Below are 18,677 nucleotides of genomic sequence, written 5' to 3'. Positions count from 1 at the left end.
GCCACTTCTGCATGAAAAATTACAGTAAGGATCGATCTATTACAAAAATAGCTATCGATTATTTTTCTGTCGATCTACTAATCGTCCAATAAACTGAACGCTGAAGTTCTACAAATAACCCTGGGCAGTTTGAATGCATTTAATATACACACAAGCATTTATTTACCAATTGCCTTCTCCTTTGTGACTTTCCAGGTCAGAGGGCCTTCATAAAGCATCTTCTTCTGAGTCAGGTCTATGTTCTAGAAAAGACAGAAGCAGGATCATGAGAACGTTTCTTGCTGTTAGGGCATCAAAGAACCAAAATCTGCGAACAGTGTGAGCAAACTTTGTTGAAAATAACTTTACCTTATATTCAGTATAAAGCTCATTACTGGGTTTGAGCCCTGATGTGTCCAATCTACGCTGGTAGTCCTTCAGAGTCTGGGAACGCAGAGAGAGGTTCGGGGGTCAGACTGAGGACGGAGTAGCAGTCGTCTAACAAGCACAGACCTTCAGAGGTCCCAAAATGTATTTACTCGACTCCAATTGGTGCTCAATCACGACATAACAGTGTGTTGAGTGATGGATTGCGTGTTTCTCACCAATAGGTTCTCCATCACTTTGACCTCCTCATTGACATGGTTGAGGATCTTTCTGCAGCACTCTGCGCTCTGTTGGATCCTCTCCTTCTCTGTCGGGTTGTCTGTGGAGAGACGGAAAACACAAGAGTTGAGGAAAATACAGCTTTCACAGTAGAGCCCAGCAAAAAGCCATAAATCACGAGTGTAGACAAACATCCTGGATGGACAGCGATCGATTGTTTGAAGTGTTTTTCTGGTGTGCTTGAGGTAGTTGTGCAAACATTTTGCTCTAGCGCAGATGACCCATCTTCTGCATTTGGACTAAAAATAAGGTGCTCATAATTTACATAAACATAGATCATTATATGGCGAGTATATAAAATACACGCTACCAGCTTACAGAATTTAGATAAACACCAGACATAGAGTCATTCATGGATAGTCCTCTGTCCTCTTTAACAAACCCAGATGTAAATGCTCAATTTAAAGCTTTATGATAATATTTAATAGGGCTGCCATTGACGATTACTCACATCATAGATTCATATTCTGATTATTTTTGCTCAATCGATTTAACGTTAAGTCAATAAAATGTCAGACAAACTGTGAATAACGCTCATCACAATTTCCAAGAACCTTAAGTGATGTTGTCGCAAACCCCCAAAACTCCTCATTTACTGTCATGAATAACAAAGAGAAGCAGCAACTCCTCACGTTTAAGAAGCTGGAAACCGCAGACACTTGACATTTATGCTTGAAAAATGACTGAAACGATAAATCGATAACCAAAACGGTTAATTCAACAATTAATTCTCTTTTGATCTATTAAACGATGATTCGACTAATACGGCCAACCAAGTCACCTGGCATCAGTAATAACATAAGGTGATTACAACTATGACTTTCACTCAAAAGTGATCTACAAACAGCCATGACGCATGCAACCACACACACACACACACACACACACACACACACACACACACACCTGTGTTCTTGGCAATATTCTCCAGCAGCAATGGGTATTTGGTCAGTCTCTGCATCTCTATGGGAATGATGTCCTTGAGCTGCAGCCTGCGGCACTGGGGCTTACTCTCTGCCTCCTGGGATTAAAACACACAAACACACAAACTCAGAATGGGAGCTCATGTATGGGATCATTTATTTTTACATTTTGCAAGTCAGTGCATCCACAGTGTGTTTTTTTTTTTGGTTAAACTTAAAGAATTTATTTACGAGACACTTCATCTGTGTGTCTGTGCGTGTGTGTGTGTGTGTGTGTGTCTTTGGTACCTGTATAAAGGAGTTGAAGCGTGGCTCTTTCTTCTGCCTGCTCTTGATCTGGTCCAAGGCCCACGACTGGTGACTGCAGAAACGAGCTGTCAATTTCTGGAACCACTCCCCTTCGGTGCCCCCAAACTGGAACAAACACACACACACACACACACAAATCAGCGCTGTGTTGTGCCAGCCAAAAGTAAAGAATGAAGAGGAATAAAGAAATTGGCTGATAGAGAATGAGCTGGAAAAGCTACAGAGTAAAGACAGACAATATGATGGTGTAGCTGTTACAGCCAATATTTTCCTTTCATTAGATAAACACATTTAAGGATTCGTCAAAATGAACAGAATCAGATTCTGGCTCCACCACCGCCAATTTACGTCTAATTAGATTGTCAGCACATATGAGTCGGGTATTTCCTAAAAGCAACATGAACACGGAGAGAAAAGCGAAACAGGATGATATAAAGAGAAAGATTCTGATGACTCACTCTGTTGAGCACCGTCGTGCTGATGGATTTCACGATGAAGCAGTCATCCAAACGCAGTTTCTTCAGGTTCTCATAGAAGTTGTCTAGAAATCAGAGCCAGAGACAAACGAGTTAATTAACAAAATAGAATAAGCAACTCTTCTCAACACAACACAGTCACAAAACCACTGATGAAAGCTAAGAGCTGCAACATTGTTCTCTGTCACAGGAAATTTATAAAAAAGGATGTTTTTTTGTGAGGTATGTCATTATTTTTGACTTCTGTACTATCCTCGCCTATCCAGTTTATATAGACAGGTTGTATGTTCAGTTACCTTTATCACTGACAACAAACAAACAAAAGCAGTTTTAAACCGCTTCTATTTATTAGATTTACTGCGAGAATATTAGATTTGCCTGTCGTGTAGAAGGACACCACTTCCTCATGTGTCTGACTCTGTAAGGACACAAACACAAGTCAAAAAAGGCCTCTTTGCAGTAGCACTCACGGTGCATATCAATGATCTCATCCAGGTTGGGGAAAATGGCGGCCAGCTCATTGGCAGTCAGGAGCTCCTCTCTCTCCAAAGGTTTTGAGAAGATCATCTGAAGGACACTTAACATCCGGACATGGGCATGCTCCGTTGCAAACAACTCTGGAATGGGGAGAAGGAGAAGACACAAAATGAGAAAGGGAGTCAATTTCATCCAGACATATTGCTTCATCTTTCCTTCTCCTCACCATTGATGACCTCCTGCCTCTTGGTCTCCTTCTTGCCGAGACTGGACAGGGCTTCAGGGGAGGCCAGCTCCCTCCAGTTGGGCGGGTCCTGCTCAAACTCCAGGAGGCGCGGGTCCATCTCCTCCAGCTGTGGGGAGGGGCTGGTGGGGGACTGGCCGGGCCCTTCAGCAGCCAAAACTGGTCCTTCAAAACTGAAGAACGAAGGAAGCGGGGTGATTAATTTGGATTGGTGACTACGACATGATTCAAGTAAGACCCAGGTGGCTATCAGGTGATGGGACACACAGTCTGGCTCTAGTGGAGGCTGTTGGCTGGGGAACAACAGTAACTGCGAACAGCTGGTTGTGTTTCTAAATCTGCACCAGGGATTTCTCAACATTAGATGAGGTGAGGATGTTAAATAGCTACTGGGAGTTTCTAGGAGATAAACCATCTATCAGTGTCCTGTTAGCTTAGTTACATGTTAAAGGGACAGATACTGGCTGTAGGGATTACTGCCTTCTTTTGAATGTAATGGAACTACATGGCAATCAGCTTGAGATGCTCAAGGAGCCAAAAATACATATCAAAGCCAGTAACCATGACCCAAAGCTGCTCTCCACTGGACCTCCATGGTGACTGCAGCTGTCCTTGTAAGGATTACACAAGAGAAATTACAAACAGAAATGTCTTTGACTAAACTTGACCTCTGCTGTCATACTCTTGAAAACATCCCCGTCTGGTTCCTGACAGTACAACTGACGGCATTGTGGATTTATAGTTGACTACGAACAAGTGAATGAACCCTTAGTAAAGGGTTGACACCTAATGCTTACTCAACTCAACTGTGACCTCTGACTAATTGTTAAACTCTCGTTTACAGTGAGAGTTTAACAATTAGTCGGTCCCTGTCAGTCACAGCACAGGTCACCTATCAGAGGCAGATCCGTCAATAATGAGTCAGTAAACCAGTCAGATTGATTCAGGACACACAGGAGCCTTAAAAAATAACTTACTTAGGCAAAAAAAAGAATTCATATATCCTAGTTCTGGATGATTCATGTGGGACTGATCCATCAGTATTCTACCAATTACTCCATTTAACTGCTTTCTGGTTATTTGAGAAAAAAAAGCTGCACTCATTCCATTTTATCTGTCTGTGATTGACAGTCTGTCCCTGCCGTGCACCCTTAAAGAGCGGGTTGTGCCCATCTTACGGATGGAGGTGCTGGGGGGTGAACGGGGAAGGTGATGTTGCCGTGGTAGAGGGCGGCTGCAGGTCCACATCGCTACGGGAGCGAGACTGTTTGGCCCGGGATGAGCCACGGCGCCGAGAGGAGTGCCGGTCCACGCGGGCACTCTCGCTACGCGCCACTTTCCTACTGTAGGGAGGGAAGGTGGGGGAGGATGGGGGGGATGACAGAAATAGAAAGTAGGAGCAAATGCAAGAAAGGACAGATGGATGAGAAGGAGAAAACGGGGACAAAAGTATTGAAGGAAGAAACAAAGAGATGGCAAGAGGGAGTGAAAACATATTTTCAAGGAAAGGACAGTCGGAGTGAAAGAACAAAATCATGTGCAGTCAGTGTGCACAGACATTTGTGTGAGAGGACAGATGGTTAAAAGGAACAGCAGCAGGGGATACATACAAGAAAGAGAGTTGTTCAAAATGAAAAATGACATCAATAAAAGAGAGAAAAACAGTGAGTACAAAGTGAATATGCATGACGACATGCATATACTGGTTAGACAATGAAACGTATGCTTCATATAATGTAGCACTTGAATGCCAACACTTTATAAATGTTAAGAAAGTCGCCATGCATTGCTTCTACATAATGTCTGAGTTTTCAGTAGGATAACTTTAATGTTATTCATGTCAACAAACAGTTCTGCCAATCCACACAATGTGCATTCACGCCAACTAAAAAAAATATCCAACAATCAAGCTAATTCCTTCACAAACAGGTACAAGATACTTAGCCATGAAGTGTGTTCGTGTCATGTATCAGGTCAAGTGTTTGTACGTGTTTGTTGTGTGATCAGTATAAGGCCTGAAGTGTGTCCATGACTCTGTCAAGGCGCTGACACCCACCTTGTCTTCCGTCTGTAAAAACACGGGACACCACATCGTTACAAGCCCGCCTCCACACAAACTATTGTAAGCCACAGTAAGAACCACAACATGCAACTGCAAACCCCAACATGATGAACTGAACAAGATAACCACCATCAGAGAAGAGCATGCTGAATAAGCCCCCCTGGCACAACATGTAACCGCACACACTGCTGAGACAAGCAGGACAGGGGACTGGCCCTTGCCAACGACAGACGCAGACATCTTGAGAAGCACATGGGATGAGCAACAAAAACTACAATACATAAGTAAACTAAATAACAAACTAGTGACTTTGTCTGATACCTAGCTGTTGACTAAGCTGTTAATCTTCACAGCGTTTAAAGCTTTAGCCAAACTTTAGACGGAGGATGCGCAATCTGACCACTCATGAAGGCATCCACAACTTAATTTCGTCAAATTTCTGTTATCCAAAAATTTCTGACTTAAATGCCAAACATGTTTACTGGACAGAGAGTTGCAGCAAAGCAAGGCTCATCTATAATTCAGTGCCATAGAACCGTAAGAGTTACGAGTGTCTCAAATCTAGCAGAAATCACCAGCATATTGACCTGAATCCAATAAAAAAAAAAAAAGAAAGAAAAACACAGTATAGTCAGAACTGCAAAAACGCTGCCTATATGCAACAAAAACTGCAATGAAGCTCTGTTGTAAACAAGAGGAGATGCACAACAGGACACACAGACAAAATGAACACGCACAAAAGAACACAAACAGGACAGAGTGATATTAGGAAGAGAGCACACAGGCCATTGTGAGAAGAGAGAGGACAGAGGGCATGAGGGGGAAGTGAGGCAAAGGGCTGGAAGAGAGGACTGGGTCGGAGTTCACCTGGTGAGGGTCCTTCTCAAAACTGCAGGCTCTGTTAGCTAGCGAGCAACAGGCAGCACAACAAAAGCTTGCACACAGCAGGGACAGACTGCTGGGGGAGTTTTACCACGCTCCCTCAGCCGGAGCAACTTCAGACACGTTTCCTCCCTCTTTCCCTTGAATCGATACAGTCTTTTATACTGTGCACCTCCCATACGGTCTAATTATTATCTGATTACAGTCTCTAATCCTGTAATATCTTATACTCTATTACTGAGTCATTACATTGGATTTATAATCTCACTCCCTAGGTGCTAAGGTTTTTTTCCACCACCACTATCCTCCTTACCTGTCTTTCTCCAGATTTTCCTCTGAGGGAGTGTCGCTGGGTGCGAGCAGCTCCCCAACCGTCAGCCCTCCTCCCAACCCGACAGGGGACACATCACCCCCGTCAGAGAGGGTCGGAGGCTCTAAGCGATTGGATGAGAGGCCTGGACGATTAGAGAAGGGGGTGAGAGAACAAATAAGGGGTTATGTATGTTATTGTTCTTTTTTTCTTGCTTAAAGAGAATAAGTTGGTTATTCCAGTAAACTAACAAATGCATATCTATTTACAATAATAAATCATGTATTTTAATGATGAAAATTCGTATCTTAATAACTAGTTGATGGCCTTTCATGAAATTCATGGTCTCCAGAGGATGAACCCTTTTGAGTCTGTTGATCATAGTGCCACTATGACATTTTTGCTTTTATGTTAATCGTCACAACTGTTGGACAGATTGCCATGGAAATGATCATATTTAGCCAATGTTAGCATGCTAACAAGCTAAACTCGTACATTATATAATATACACAGTACTAAATATCAAAGTTGTAAATAAAGTAAACACTGTAACTGCTAAATACTAATATGTTGGCATTTTAGCTGTTAGCAAAGTAGCGTGCTAACATTAGCATTTAGCTGTGAGTTCAGCCTCACAGGGCTATTAGTGTGTCAGTTTAATTATTTCATCCATCAGTTTATTGCCTAATTATGAAGAAGTTACTTTGGTGGTACACTTCAGACTCTGTAAAACACAGACTAGATCATGGGAAGCCTCACCATCGATGTGTGAAGACTCTGGGTTGTTGGTTGTGCTGATGTTGTTGCTGGAGCCATCACTGATCTCTGACCCAGTCACGGAGGCGGGGCTTCCAATGGAACTGGACTTCTTGCTGGGGAGTGACGGGGCTGCAGGGTCGGTCAGAGAGCCCCTGCTAGTCATTGGAGCCTTACGCTCTGGATTTGGTTTCTCCTTTTCCGCTGAAGAATGGGAAGAGCGTAACAAATATTAAAGGACATATCTAGTGACATGCGGACGCAGAAAAAAAATGACCCAGAGGCACTTCAGTCAGTAAAAAGGGGACAAAGACTATGACAAAACAAACATTCAGGATAAGTATGGTGCAATCATCTGTAGTAAATGAGAGGGTTAGTTTAGTAAAAGTGAACACCCACAACCCTGCAGATGAGTGTGCAATGTGTGAGGGTTTATGGCAATTACAAAGAATACAGTACCTCTCATTTTTCAAACAACCATGCTAAAACACAAAATCAACTAAACAATGTTCCACCCACCTACCCTACCAGTGTGATTTAGGACATGCAAACATGCTTATGGGTTGATTAGTAGGGATGTGGCCATTCTACAAATTAAAAGGGGGGTTGGGGACACTAGACGACTACTACCTTCAGGCTCCGTTTTAGGTTTGACCTCAGCTGTAATGGGAAAAAGGGCAGGACAACAAGTTCTCATATCCAGACTTTCATGGGCTTGAATATTTAAAGATGCAACATATAGCTCTGTAAGTCACTATAATATTGATATAAAAGATAAAATACCATTCAAAAAAGCATAACGAGGCTCAAAAAGCAGATACATACTGTTGCCTGCAATCCAGCTTGGGATGCCAGGAAACACACCTCTGGGTTTGCCCTTTGTGGACTCTTCCTTCTTATTCTGAAAAGATAACACAGGCGGAATAAGAGAGAAGTTGAGTTTAAGGGCTGCAAAAACACTAATATCCCCTAAGAGGTTTGGTGAGGGCAGTGCAGTATAAATGCAGTGTGTATAATCCTTCTACATAGATGGTGGACGTTTACCTTGACTAGCTGTCTCCTGAAGAAGCCTCCCCTCGACTTCTTACTGTCGACCGCCCTGGTTTTAACCCCGAGGTGCTTCATGTAGAAGGCCACCGCTGTGAAGATGGATTGGCTGTAGGAGAAGATAGAAAAATGTGATTTAATCACATAACTTAAAAAGTTATTAATAATATCGAATCATCATTAAAGGGGCTCTATGTAACAGTTTGCAGCAATTTACATGTATCAATCACTTTTTTACTGATCATATGTGAGCTGATTGTAACATGATGGGAAAATAGGAGCTGTTCCTGTTGCTCTTGGGTTTTCCTGATGATTTAAGTTGTTCAACGCTGCTGCTCTCAAATGTCTCGTCTCAGTGCATCTCTCCACTCCGCTAACAGGGAGCAACAGTAGCTAACGTTAAGATATGGAGCTCAGTAGCATAAATTACAACTGGCTTCCACAGAATCCCTTTAATACTCACAGAATATGGAAACGTTTTTTATCTAAATAAATTAAACTTTAAATTTATTTTCACATCTGTTTATATAGCTGAATCTGTCCTTAGCAGGTTTCACATTAAAGGCTGCCATAAAGTCTGAAAAATGTTACAGTGAGGTGTCTGCATAGTCTCTGGAGTCTCTGATGTTGAAATGAGAGAAGAGTGTGAGGATGAAAATGAGGGTGTGCAGATGCAGATATGGGAATAGGGAGGTGGAGCATTGACAATGTCCAGAAAAGGGAGGAGGAGGAAGAGGAGGAGGACTTGAAGGAGGAGAGAAAAAGGATGACAGACAGAGACAAAGGAGGAGCGGAGGACGAAAAAAAAAGACTAAAAAGGAGGAGCCTCCTGGGATGTGCACACAACAAAAGTACAAGTGTCTCACATCACCAGTCAGCGCACAGTTTTACAGAGCATGCTGTCTGAATACATCAACTGCAACATAAAGAACTTGAATCACAAAAGGACCGGAACTGAACAAGAGAAAAGCATGAGAAACCCGATGGCGTGGCAAAAGAAATAATTTTCTATATGTGAACACATCGAGAAGGAAAAGTTTAAGAATGCATCTCAGTCACTTGATATTGTTATGAAGTGCAGAGACAATTTTCTAATAGAAAGTATAAAGAAATTTTAAAGGAACTTTTCCCTGATACAAAAGTCAACTGTAAGAGCCGTTTTAGTATTTGGTGCATATGAGCCAGTATGCAAAACTCCTGTGGTGTGACCACACCCAGGCTCGGAAAAAACATGCACATCAAATCAGTATCACATGCACAAAAGCACACTCGAACAGAACTCTCGTGCAAACATTTTAAACTTCATCAACAAAAAAAAAAACTGTACTCACCATTTTTCTTCATCTGAGACAATCGACGGTCTGAAAGAACAGAGACAGGTGTTAGTGGTGTTACTGTCAGAAAGATACAAATGCAGAAACAGACTTACTCGTCATGCAGCATCAGGCTCACCTCTTCTTTTTAAGTAGCATTTTTCCTCTCTCTTGCTCGACTGTTTGTTAAGTGTGTTTTGGGCCGGTGGAACCTGAAGCAACTAAGCTTCTCCTGATCCAACTCAAAGCTGATTGTTGTGTTATTGTGTTCAGAGCAGAAGCTATTGAACATATTCCAAAATTTGAACAAAAAAAGTAAAAAAAAAACAAAAAAAAAAAACAACAAAAAAGATCAAAAAAGTAAAAGATGCATCAAAAGCTGCACCTCTGCTCTATAAATCTTAAAATCAACTTGCACTCTTTAAAATCTGCAAATATGTCAAACTATTGTCTCCGGACTTCCTAAAACTTTCTCTGCCCTGCCTCGTCTCTGCAGTAAGCTGTCTGCAAAAGTCAGAAATGCTCCAGCACAGCGGAAATGTCTATTTAACCCTGTTTTTGTCTGATGCAACACACAGGCAAGACTGGAAATTGGATACCCATGTTTTGCTTTGAACATAAAGGGTGGGAGGGGTTTCCCCGGGATTTCCCTGCATAATCCAATCAAAAGGTCCGGTTGCCTCATCCTCATCCCCAAAGAGACCAATGGGAAACAGCTGGGGTGAGGTCACTGTGGTGGGGGTTGGGGGGCGTTTGAAGGGGGTGACGGGGTGCAAGAGTGTGGGAGAATGTGAGATGAGGGGAAGACAGAGATGATTGTCGGGGCGAATGAATAGAGAGAAGCTGAATGAATCGTTTGTGCATTTGAGATACAGATCCAACTGTGTGATCGTAATTGAGGGAGACAAAAGCTGAATTATCGTCTTTTTGATACAGTCGGCTTTGTCGGCTTTTTTGTGTCTTCTTCACTGACAGCGCGGCTGTTTCCACAGGATGAGTGCATCTCCGTTCATTTCTGCCGTCCGTTTTTTTTTTTTTTTTTTCTCTCTTCTGACAAGATGAAGTTGGACAGTCTTCTGCCCTCTCCCTGGCCTCTTCTCCCTCTCTCCGTCTGTCTGACTCACTTCGCGTAGAGGATAACACATTGTAGTTGGCCACGGGGTCAAGGATAGATTAACTTTCCCCCAGATCTCTCGCTTTCTTTCTTTAACTGCGTCCAGGGCAGGAGCTATCCAGCATCGATAACCCTCTGGCCCTTTCTCTCTTCCGCTGTGTAACCCACCACAACACCACCACCACTATCCCTCCCGCTGGTTGGCAAAATGCCAGGGGAGAGCCTTCCTGCCAGCGTGGCACTGCTGACTCCATCTTTTCCTCTCTGCCTCTTCATTTCCTTCTTGCTCCATTGTGCTCTCTTCCAATCGCGGTTCCCTCTCCGGCTCTCCAGTCCACTCAGCTTGATTTCCCCCTTCTCCTTCTATGTTTGTCTCTGTTCACTTTGCACTGTATTGGTCATGTGCACAACTGAAGTTGAATGCACCCGATGCAGGGCTTGAAAGAAAGTGTAACGCCAACTTCAGAGGAAATATATCTAAAATGGCTGCTTTTGCTAAATACGAGTGGCAACGACAGCCAACTCTCGCCTGTGTCTCGACCAAAACTCTGCACTTAAACACACCACAAAGACGGCTGCCGATGGTCAGCGAGCTTGTGCTTTCTGCGCCTGCATGAGAGGAAACAATGTCTGTGCAGAAAGAAGTCTGACTTATACCTCAGGATCCCCGTGCACTCAAGGTAAACTCACTGCTAAAGCTGTTAGTCAGTTGACAATATCCCTGCAAGTGTCCGCAGCAGCTTTCCCTGGGGTGAGCACTGAAAAGCTTAATTTTGATGTTATGAGACACAGAAGAAAAAGAGGAACACTCACTGTGTCTCAGACATCTTGTCCAGCAGATTTTCAGCTACAGACTTCTCCTTCATCTCCAACGGGATGCGGTCGGTGGGATAGTGACTCTCCACGTCAATGAGCTCAGCCTCGTTGGGGGTCATGCCCATCATCCTTTTCTGCCTGTGAAAGGCAAAGCAGAAGGGAGTTGAATTAATAATGAATAATGAAAACAAACGACTGATACAGTATGTTGATGAGCCTTTCCAGCTTCCACAAGCAGACTGTAGATGAAGAGGGCTGCTCAGTGCATTGCCATTACTAAAATATGGTTATTCACGGCAGTTCCAAGAAAGCAGCTGGTGAACAAAACAACATAACTCTCATCATCCTCTCCGTAACCAAATCTGCTTATTATGCGCCTTCGAAAGTTTGATTTACTGAAAATATTACTCCTGTTTTTTTGGCAGCTCACTCTCAAATCTAGGATCAAGATGTGAGTCTAAATCAAAGTCAGCCCACCTAAAAGTTCTTTAGTACAATTTAAAACGAAGTGCTATTGACAAAGCAAATAAGAAATACATCAAGATGACCTTTCTTGACTTCATGCTCCCGCTAATCATAGTAAAAGCCTTCCAGCAAAGACAAATGTTTATTGACTTTAAAATTGAAGGAACCAAAGTGAGTCTTATAAAGAGTTGTGTAAATCTAAATGTAGGCATTATTTGCACACAGTAGCAGTAATAACATCTTAGCTGAGAGGCAGCAATGGATGAACGTCAGATGTTTAACACACATTATGAAGCAAGTTAGCGAGAAAATACGTTATTGATCGCTCATTTGGGAAATTCACTTCCAAAGCCTGTTAATGTGACAGAGTGTAACACGAAAATCATGATTATGTGTTGAATGTGAGCACTTAAACAGTCCTTCTCTGGGAAAAGTTATTCAACTCAAGCAAGTTTTTCAAAGGTCTGTGGGTTTATTTTTATACACCCTCGTACGACTTGAAGCTGAATGCTGTCCTGAAAGTAGAAATGCTTACAAATGCGTAGAGACACTGAGACATTTGTCATTTGAATTGTGGTGAAACACCACACTATTGCTTCAGTACCCCAGTTTTCTGATTTCCTCTTAATAACAACTCAAAGTGAACTAATCAATGTCTCTCCAGACTTATAATATATGTAACGACTTAAGGTACTTTATGTAGTTAGTTTTTTTCTTTTTTTGCAAAATACACACTCACTGACAAAATTTGTGAATTTACTAAATACAAATTTGGGGTGGTGAGAGTTTTCTTGACTGGCTGAATGGAATACTGAATGCGGATTCTCACTTGAAATCTTCCAGCTGTTTGGCCACTTCGGCCGCCTGCAGGGCCTGAACCTCCTGAACATAACGTCTTTGGGTGTCCTCGGCGAGCAGATCTGGACGGGTTCGGTCTTAGAGACGGCAGGGACAGGTGATGTGAGTGAAAGAGAGGGAAGAAGACATTGCATGAGGATGATGTCTGTGTGTGTATATAGCTTAGAACATAGAATGATTTTTAATGAATATGTCACATGAAGATAACTTACCCAATTCATAGGTTACATTAGGTGGTGCTGCTACTCTGAGAATCTATAATGTGGAGAAAAAGCCATTTTATTAGGAACATAAATCATCAGTACATCAAAGTCAGAATACAACAGTCCTGTAGGAAACCTTATCAAAACGTTAATTTCTTGTTGAGTCTGTTTCAAAGAGTTGTTAATTCCACTTCCATGTTCATTTTTGAGTCAAACTGCTGTTTAGACTGAGGCAGGGTGTTTCTAATATTTTGTCAGCCCTATTGAGTCAATAACAGGGAGGTTAACAGAAACAACTCTCTTTATAATGCAGTACAGTTTAACACCACCACTGCCTCCAAAAGGTTTAAGTCAAATCAGCACGTCCTCGAATTGATAAATTGTTCAGTATATAAAATGTCATAAACTTGTGAAAAGGGCCAACGTGACATCTTCAGATTGCTCCTTTTGGCAAAACAACCATCTACAATCCAAAACGCTTTACAACTAACAATCAAAAATGAACCAGAAGTGAAATAAAACCTCAAACATTTAAGCGACAAACATGTTTGACTGAAACAATTCATCCTAAATACATTTAAATTAACGGATTGTTTAATTGACTAACCGCTGCAACTCGACACCTACATAATATATATTTCTTTCTCTATATATTTTCTTTGTTATTTCTTTTGTTAGGACCCAAGAAAACAGCATGTGCCGTTCATCAGTGGTGAAGAATCCCAAAAAAAGCGTGCAGTAACTACATCTCACCACAAGGGGTCATTTAAACATCAGAAATAAACAGACCAAGAGAGGGAAAAAAAACACATATTCCAAGTGGGAAGATACAGCAGCGCTCTGTCACTGACATGAAAATAACCACATGGGCCGATTTGAAGTCAACGGGTTTACAACAGGGAAGGGGTTTAAAGGGAAAGAGAGAGAGAGAGAGACACTGAGAGAGGAAGACTCCTCCTAAAGGGCTTTCCCACGATCCTGACAGGAAGCAGTGGGGTCAGGCAGACAGAGAGACAGAAAAGACAGGGAGCGCCATGACATGACGGACATGTTCGGAGGATGAGCTGTGGAGAGGAGAGGAAATATAACAGAGCAGAGACAGAGGCCAGGTGTACAGGGAGGAAAAACAGGGAGGACAGGCAGAAAACTGAAGGATGCTGCACAGACACAGCGAGGACAGACAGATCTAACAGAGCCGACACACACTTGTGCAGACTGCAGCTGTACAGTGTATCAACTCTACATCTATATTGCAAAGGCTGCTACCTTCTTCTAAACTGATTATTCTACGATGCACACCATCAACTGACAAGACTCTGCAAAGCCTAAAATCACAGAAATATAAAACAGAGTGACCATTGCAAGTCTTAAGTGAGATTTAATATTAATGTCAGTCAGTATTAGGACTACCGAAAGCGTTTCAAAACACAAATTGAGACAAACACAAGTCTGATAATTCAAGTCGAGATCTGCTACAGTAATCACAATAAGGTACCGAGTCCAAACAAAACCCAAACAAAGGTTTTCACAGATTTACAGGCAGTTGCAGCAAACCCAGGAAAAACAGCCGTGACTTGTGTTCCCCAAACCCCAAAACAGACATTAAACACAAAACACAAAAGTCCGAACACGCCAGGAAAACTAAATTTCATATTTTCCCTCCCTCTCTGTCCGCTAACCTGGTGTTTTTGTTTCCGTGCATCACACAATTTATTCATTTCCTTTCAGGTTTCTTGACTGACTCTGTCTTGTAGTCGGAAGTCTTTAAGTCGTTGTGGTTACGCACACTACATGATGGATCAGTGACAGGGATTCACACGCTATAAGGATCTTACACAAGGAACAATCTCAGACAAGTTGGTGCGGTCTCCAGCCTGCAAGCCACGAGCGACATAAAAGACAAGCAGTCTGAGTATTTTGTGCTTTGATCTGCAGCGAAAAAACAATGAAGAAATAGAAAAGACTGCAGGCGAGAGTTGGAGGTAAATAGATACTTTTGCCATAAAAACATATAGCTGCCAGCTCAAATTGTGGTTCGGATAAAACAACAAGGTTAAAAATATTGAAAGACTTGTGTGCTGATGAATTCTTTCAGAAACTATATAATTGTTCCCCCTCCCTACCAATAGATGCATGCAAAGACTGGGTTCATAGAGCTGCTTCAAATGACAGCAGAGCAGTTTCTGCTCTTAATCAACTAAGGGCTCACTGCATGACTCCCCAACCCATCCTCAACTTGACCAGATATTGAATTTTTCGGCCATTTGGGAGGCACCGGCAAGCTCTTGAACGTCTTCAAACTGTTCACTGGTAGCGATCGAATCGAGCACCAGTCGGGGGCTTTGGTCGATGATCTCCAAAAACTGTCAATAAGTGGAAAATCAAGGCCACAATCCTTAAGTTTGAACCCTGCATTATTTCTACCATAAGTTTACAATAAATCACAAATGTGCCCATGTGTTCATGATAATCAGGGTCAATCAGGGTCAGTCAATCTCTTACAGCTAATGTATTGTAGTGCGCTACTTACTGCACCCTTGTCCAAGAAAGTGTTGTTGAACTCCACAAACTGTTTCTTGGTCTCTTTGGTGTTGAGGCTCCTGAAGAGGTCAGCATGGAGGTAACACAGCTGGGAGAGGAGGGACAGAAGGTCACTGCCGTGTGTTTCATACAAGCTACAGATGCTTAAAATAAATCTTGTAATGACATCATGATTTGGCTCTCATGTATAGATAATATCTATTAGGTGAAATACTAACTCTTTGTATTTACAGTTTCTTCTCAATGCATCGAATCAAGCACTCTCTGTTTTACCATCTGTCTGATTACTTGCTCTGAGCAGGCTGTGAGTAACTCGTGTCCCAAACACGGTTGGCTACAGGCAAAGCTTTGTCACTACACATTACATCTACAGTGTAACATGAACAACTTGTTCTACTTTTGTGAATTTAGTTTGCATTTCCAAACTAGGACCTCTTTAGAATCTGCCATCTTTCTATATAAAAGCATATATAATGTGGTTGGAACAATTACTTTTGTTATCAACTGACATACAGAAGTATATTTTCATAAGTCAAATGATTTGATTGATATCTTTCTCATGTCAATGTCTTTCAAAATTGTCAATGATTTTCTGCCAGTCTTCAAACTGAACAACACCTAAAAAAGACGTTCCAACCCAAAATCAAAAATATATATTTTTCCTCTTACATATAGTCTTATTTATCCATCTAGATCGTTTTGGTATAATTTAATATAACCCCTCTCTCCAGAAATCACAACTAGATGGATAAACAGCATTACAGTTGAGAGGAAAAACATGTTTTTTTATTTTTTATTTAAGGGGTGAACTGTCACTTGTTGTATCAGCAGGAGTATAGATATACAGATAAACACGCTTTCATCAACACAGGCCCCACTGAAAACAAACTTCAGCTCAAACTTTAAGGCCATATTGATTAAAACAGAGGTACATCTGATCCGTTAGGCTTGCATGAGATGGACTCTCTATACATTCTGCATCGACCGCGTGTTGCATTATGGAATTTGCAGGTCTCACCAGGGGGGCAGGGTCAAACTGCAGAATGACATGTTGCAAGAAGACCAGCAGGTGGGCCGGCCGATCCTTCAGCTGTTCTATGTTGTTGAAGCATGAGCACTGGTCATCGACCACCTGAAAGAGAGACAGAGAGAATACACAAATAGAGCCAACAGACACGTGAAGCAGAAAAGAAAAATAAAGGGAGAAGCGATGGTGACGTTCGGTTCAGCTGCCACTCTTATTCACTCACATCAGTCAGATCGTTCTCGAAATCCTCATCCTCGGCCCCGATGATGCTCATGGCTGGGTTAGAGCACTGAGCCCCAAACACGCCCTGCTATGGAAAAAGGGAAAGAGAAGGAGGGGGAGGAAGAAAACAAGACAATTAGCCGACATTAGGCGCTATAACTTTGAACCGGTAGGCTACCTCTTTGACATCCTGAGCCCCCGCTGAGCAGAGCCAGACATAACGACAGATTAGGGTTTGGACACGGCGAACTTTACAAGTGCAAAATAACATCAAGCGGAAAGAAGGGAAAACGTCCCAGCTTCCAATCCCACCTCCTCAGGCCTGGTGCGTCATGATGGAGTAAGTAAGACTGCATTAATATGAGCCAAGCGAGGCAAAGGAATAGAAAGCAACAGCTGAAGTTTTGCACCAACTTTGTTCTAATGACAAAGCCTGCATTATTTATAATATTTACTTGCGATCAGTTGATCTTGCTCTCTCTTGAAATAAATCATGAGGCAACTGGGGAAGGGACACTGATAAAAATGATAATGAAGCAATTAAAAAGCTTTTTTAACTAAGTAAATTTTAGTCTCTAATAAAAGATTGGAGGGTGTTCTCTGAAATGCTGGAGTCCTCTTCCCTCAGGCTACACTTAAACATTTAGTTTAGGTGTTGAAATCATTGGGGAATAATGTGTTTAACATGCACTGCAAAAAACAACTTCTTCGATCTGAAGTCTGAAGAACAGTTATTCTGATTTAGTAACAAGCTCAAGTGGAAAAGAGCTCCTCCAGCCACTGTGATGCAAACCCTCCAGGTCTAAAAATGCAACTGCGACTAATCTGAAATTAGAGGTTTATGCCAATCCCTGCCTTTGAAATCCATGAATGGGAAAAAAATGCATCAGAGCGGGTGACCAATTTACCCCCACCCTCTACACACCCCGCACCACTTCCCCTGTACGCATACACACCCAAAACACACAAATAACACATAGTTCATGTACTGTACTCGGTTCTCTGAAGGCTGCAGACCCAGAGACGCTACCGGGGAACACCCAAACTCACTCACACACACACACACACACACACACACACACACACACACACACACACACACACACACACACACACACACACACACACACACACACACACACACACACACACACACACACACACATCTGAAAGCCCAACAGCAACACTAACCATTGTCCCCTGCTAGGTGAGTACAGAGGGTGAGAACAGGGTCAAAGAGGTGTAAGTATGAGTCAGAGGAAAAAGTGAGAAGAGGGGAAAAAATGGCCTTAGGAAACTGTCTGTGAATAGTTATTTTATAGATTCAGAGTTATGAATACTGTTTCTAAACTTTACAGTACCTCAAGGTCATCATGAAGAACAGGGTCGGGCGGCATGGCGATACAAACCTCCATGTAACATAAGATATGCGAGCAGTGTCTTCTCACTGTGTTTATCCCAAAGCTAAAGGTCAGGGGTGAGTCTTTATTCTGAAAAGTCTTGAAAAACCCGGAGTGATCTGCCTGAAAGGATGCACTGAGCCGAGTCTGTGTACTCTTAGTAGTGCAGAAGCCAGATGTTAGCAGGTGTTGGGGAGGTTTTTTTTGGCCAGTATGAAAGAGGTAATACTCCTCCCCCGATGTCAGTGAAAGTGGCAACACACAACTTTCCCCCCTCGCGTTTCCAACCGGTATTATTGCTGGTGTCGCTGTTAAGACAACTGGACTGATTTCCTTTCCGCACAGTCTCACATGACAACAACACAGGACAAAATGCAGGTTTATTCAATCGTTTATAGAAACGGATGGCCAGTTAACCTTCCACTTCCTGGTCGACGCACGCCTGGCTGACAAAAGTATATAGTGATGACGAGATTTGTAGTGAACCAGTGTTAACGCAACTTGTTTTCATTATTCTATATCCATTACATTGTGCCAAACTGTCTCTAGGTCGATGGTTTGATTCCCCTGGTCTGCATGTTGAAGTG

At 42.3% G+C, this 18,677-nt stretch overlaps 1 protein-coding gene across 6 annotated transcripts in view; it reads right to left on the bottom strand.

Moving 5' to 3' along the window:
- arhgef1b (Rho guanine nucleotide exchange factor (GEF) 1b) overlaps positions 1-18,677 on the bottom strand; it is a 44,266-nt gene that overhangs the window by 7,423 nt on the left and 18,166 nt on the right. The window contains exons 2-23 of one of the 6 annotated variants that reach the window (XM_037073889.1): positions 16,692-16,778; positions 16,460-16,573; positions 15,431-15,529; positions 12,910-12,952; positions 12,669-12,774; positions 11,372-11,512; positions 9,463-9,492; positions 8,129-8,240; positions 7,910-7,985; positions 7,715-7,744; positions 7,088-7,288; positions 6,332-6,473; positions 5,131-5,142; positions 4,253-4,417; positions 3,057-3,247; positions 2,824-2,970; positions 2,336-2,418; positions 1,857-1,982; positions 1,552-1,666; positions 585-685; positions 349-423; positions 167-242 (exon numbers count right to left, since the gene is read on the bottom strand). In XM_037073889.1, coding sequence (XP_036929784.1) covers positions 167-242; positions 349-423; positions 585-685; positions 1,552-1,666; positions 1,857-1,982; positions 2,336-2,418; positions 2,824-2,970; positions 3,057-3,247; positions 4,253-4,417; positions 5,131-5,142; positions 6,332-6,473; positions 7,088-7,288; positions 7,715-7,744; positions 7,910-7,985; positions 8,129-8,240; positions 9,463-9,492; positions 11,372-11,512; positions 12,669-12,774; positions 12,910-12,952; positions 15,431-15,529; positions 16,460-16,573; positions 16,692-16,742 — 2,236 coding nt within the window. In that variant the 5' untranslated portion in view covers positions 16,743-16,778. Of the gene's footprint in view, positions 1-166; positions 243-348; positions 424-584; positions 686-1,551; positions 1,667-1,856; positions 1,983-2,335; positions 2,419-2,823; positions 2,971-3,056; positions 3,248-4,252; positions 4,418-5,130; positions 5,143-6,331; positions 6,474-7,087; positions 7,289-7,714; positions 7,745-7,909; positions 7,986-8,128; positions 8,241-9,462; positions 9,493-9,583; positions 9,964-11,371; positions 11,513-12,668; positions 12,775-12,909; positions 12,953-15,430; positions 15,530-16,459; positions 16,574-16,691; positions 16,779-18,677 lie in introns of those variants that run through there. The other 5 variants (XM_037073891.1, XM_037073892.1, XM_037073893.1 and 2 more) reach the window with 5 other exon arrangements.

This window comes from Acanthopagrus latus, chromosome 17 (assembly GCF_904848185.1).
Source record: "Acanthopagrus latus isolate v.2019 chromosome 17, fAcaLat1.1, whole genome shotgun sequence".
Lineage (NCBI taxonomy): Eukaryota > Metazoa > Chordata > Actinopteri > Spariformes > Sparidae > Acanthopagrus > Acanthopagrus latus.
This window is presented reverse-complemented; position numbering and strand designations above follow the sequence as displayed.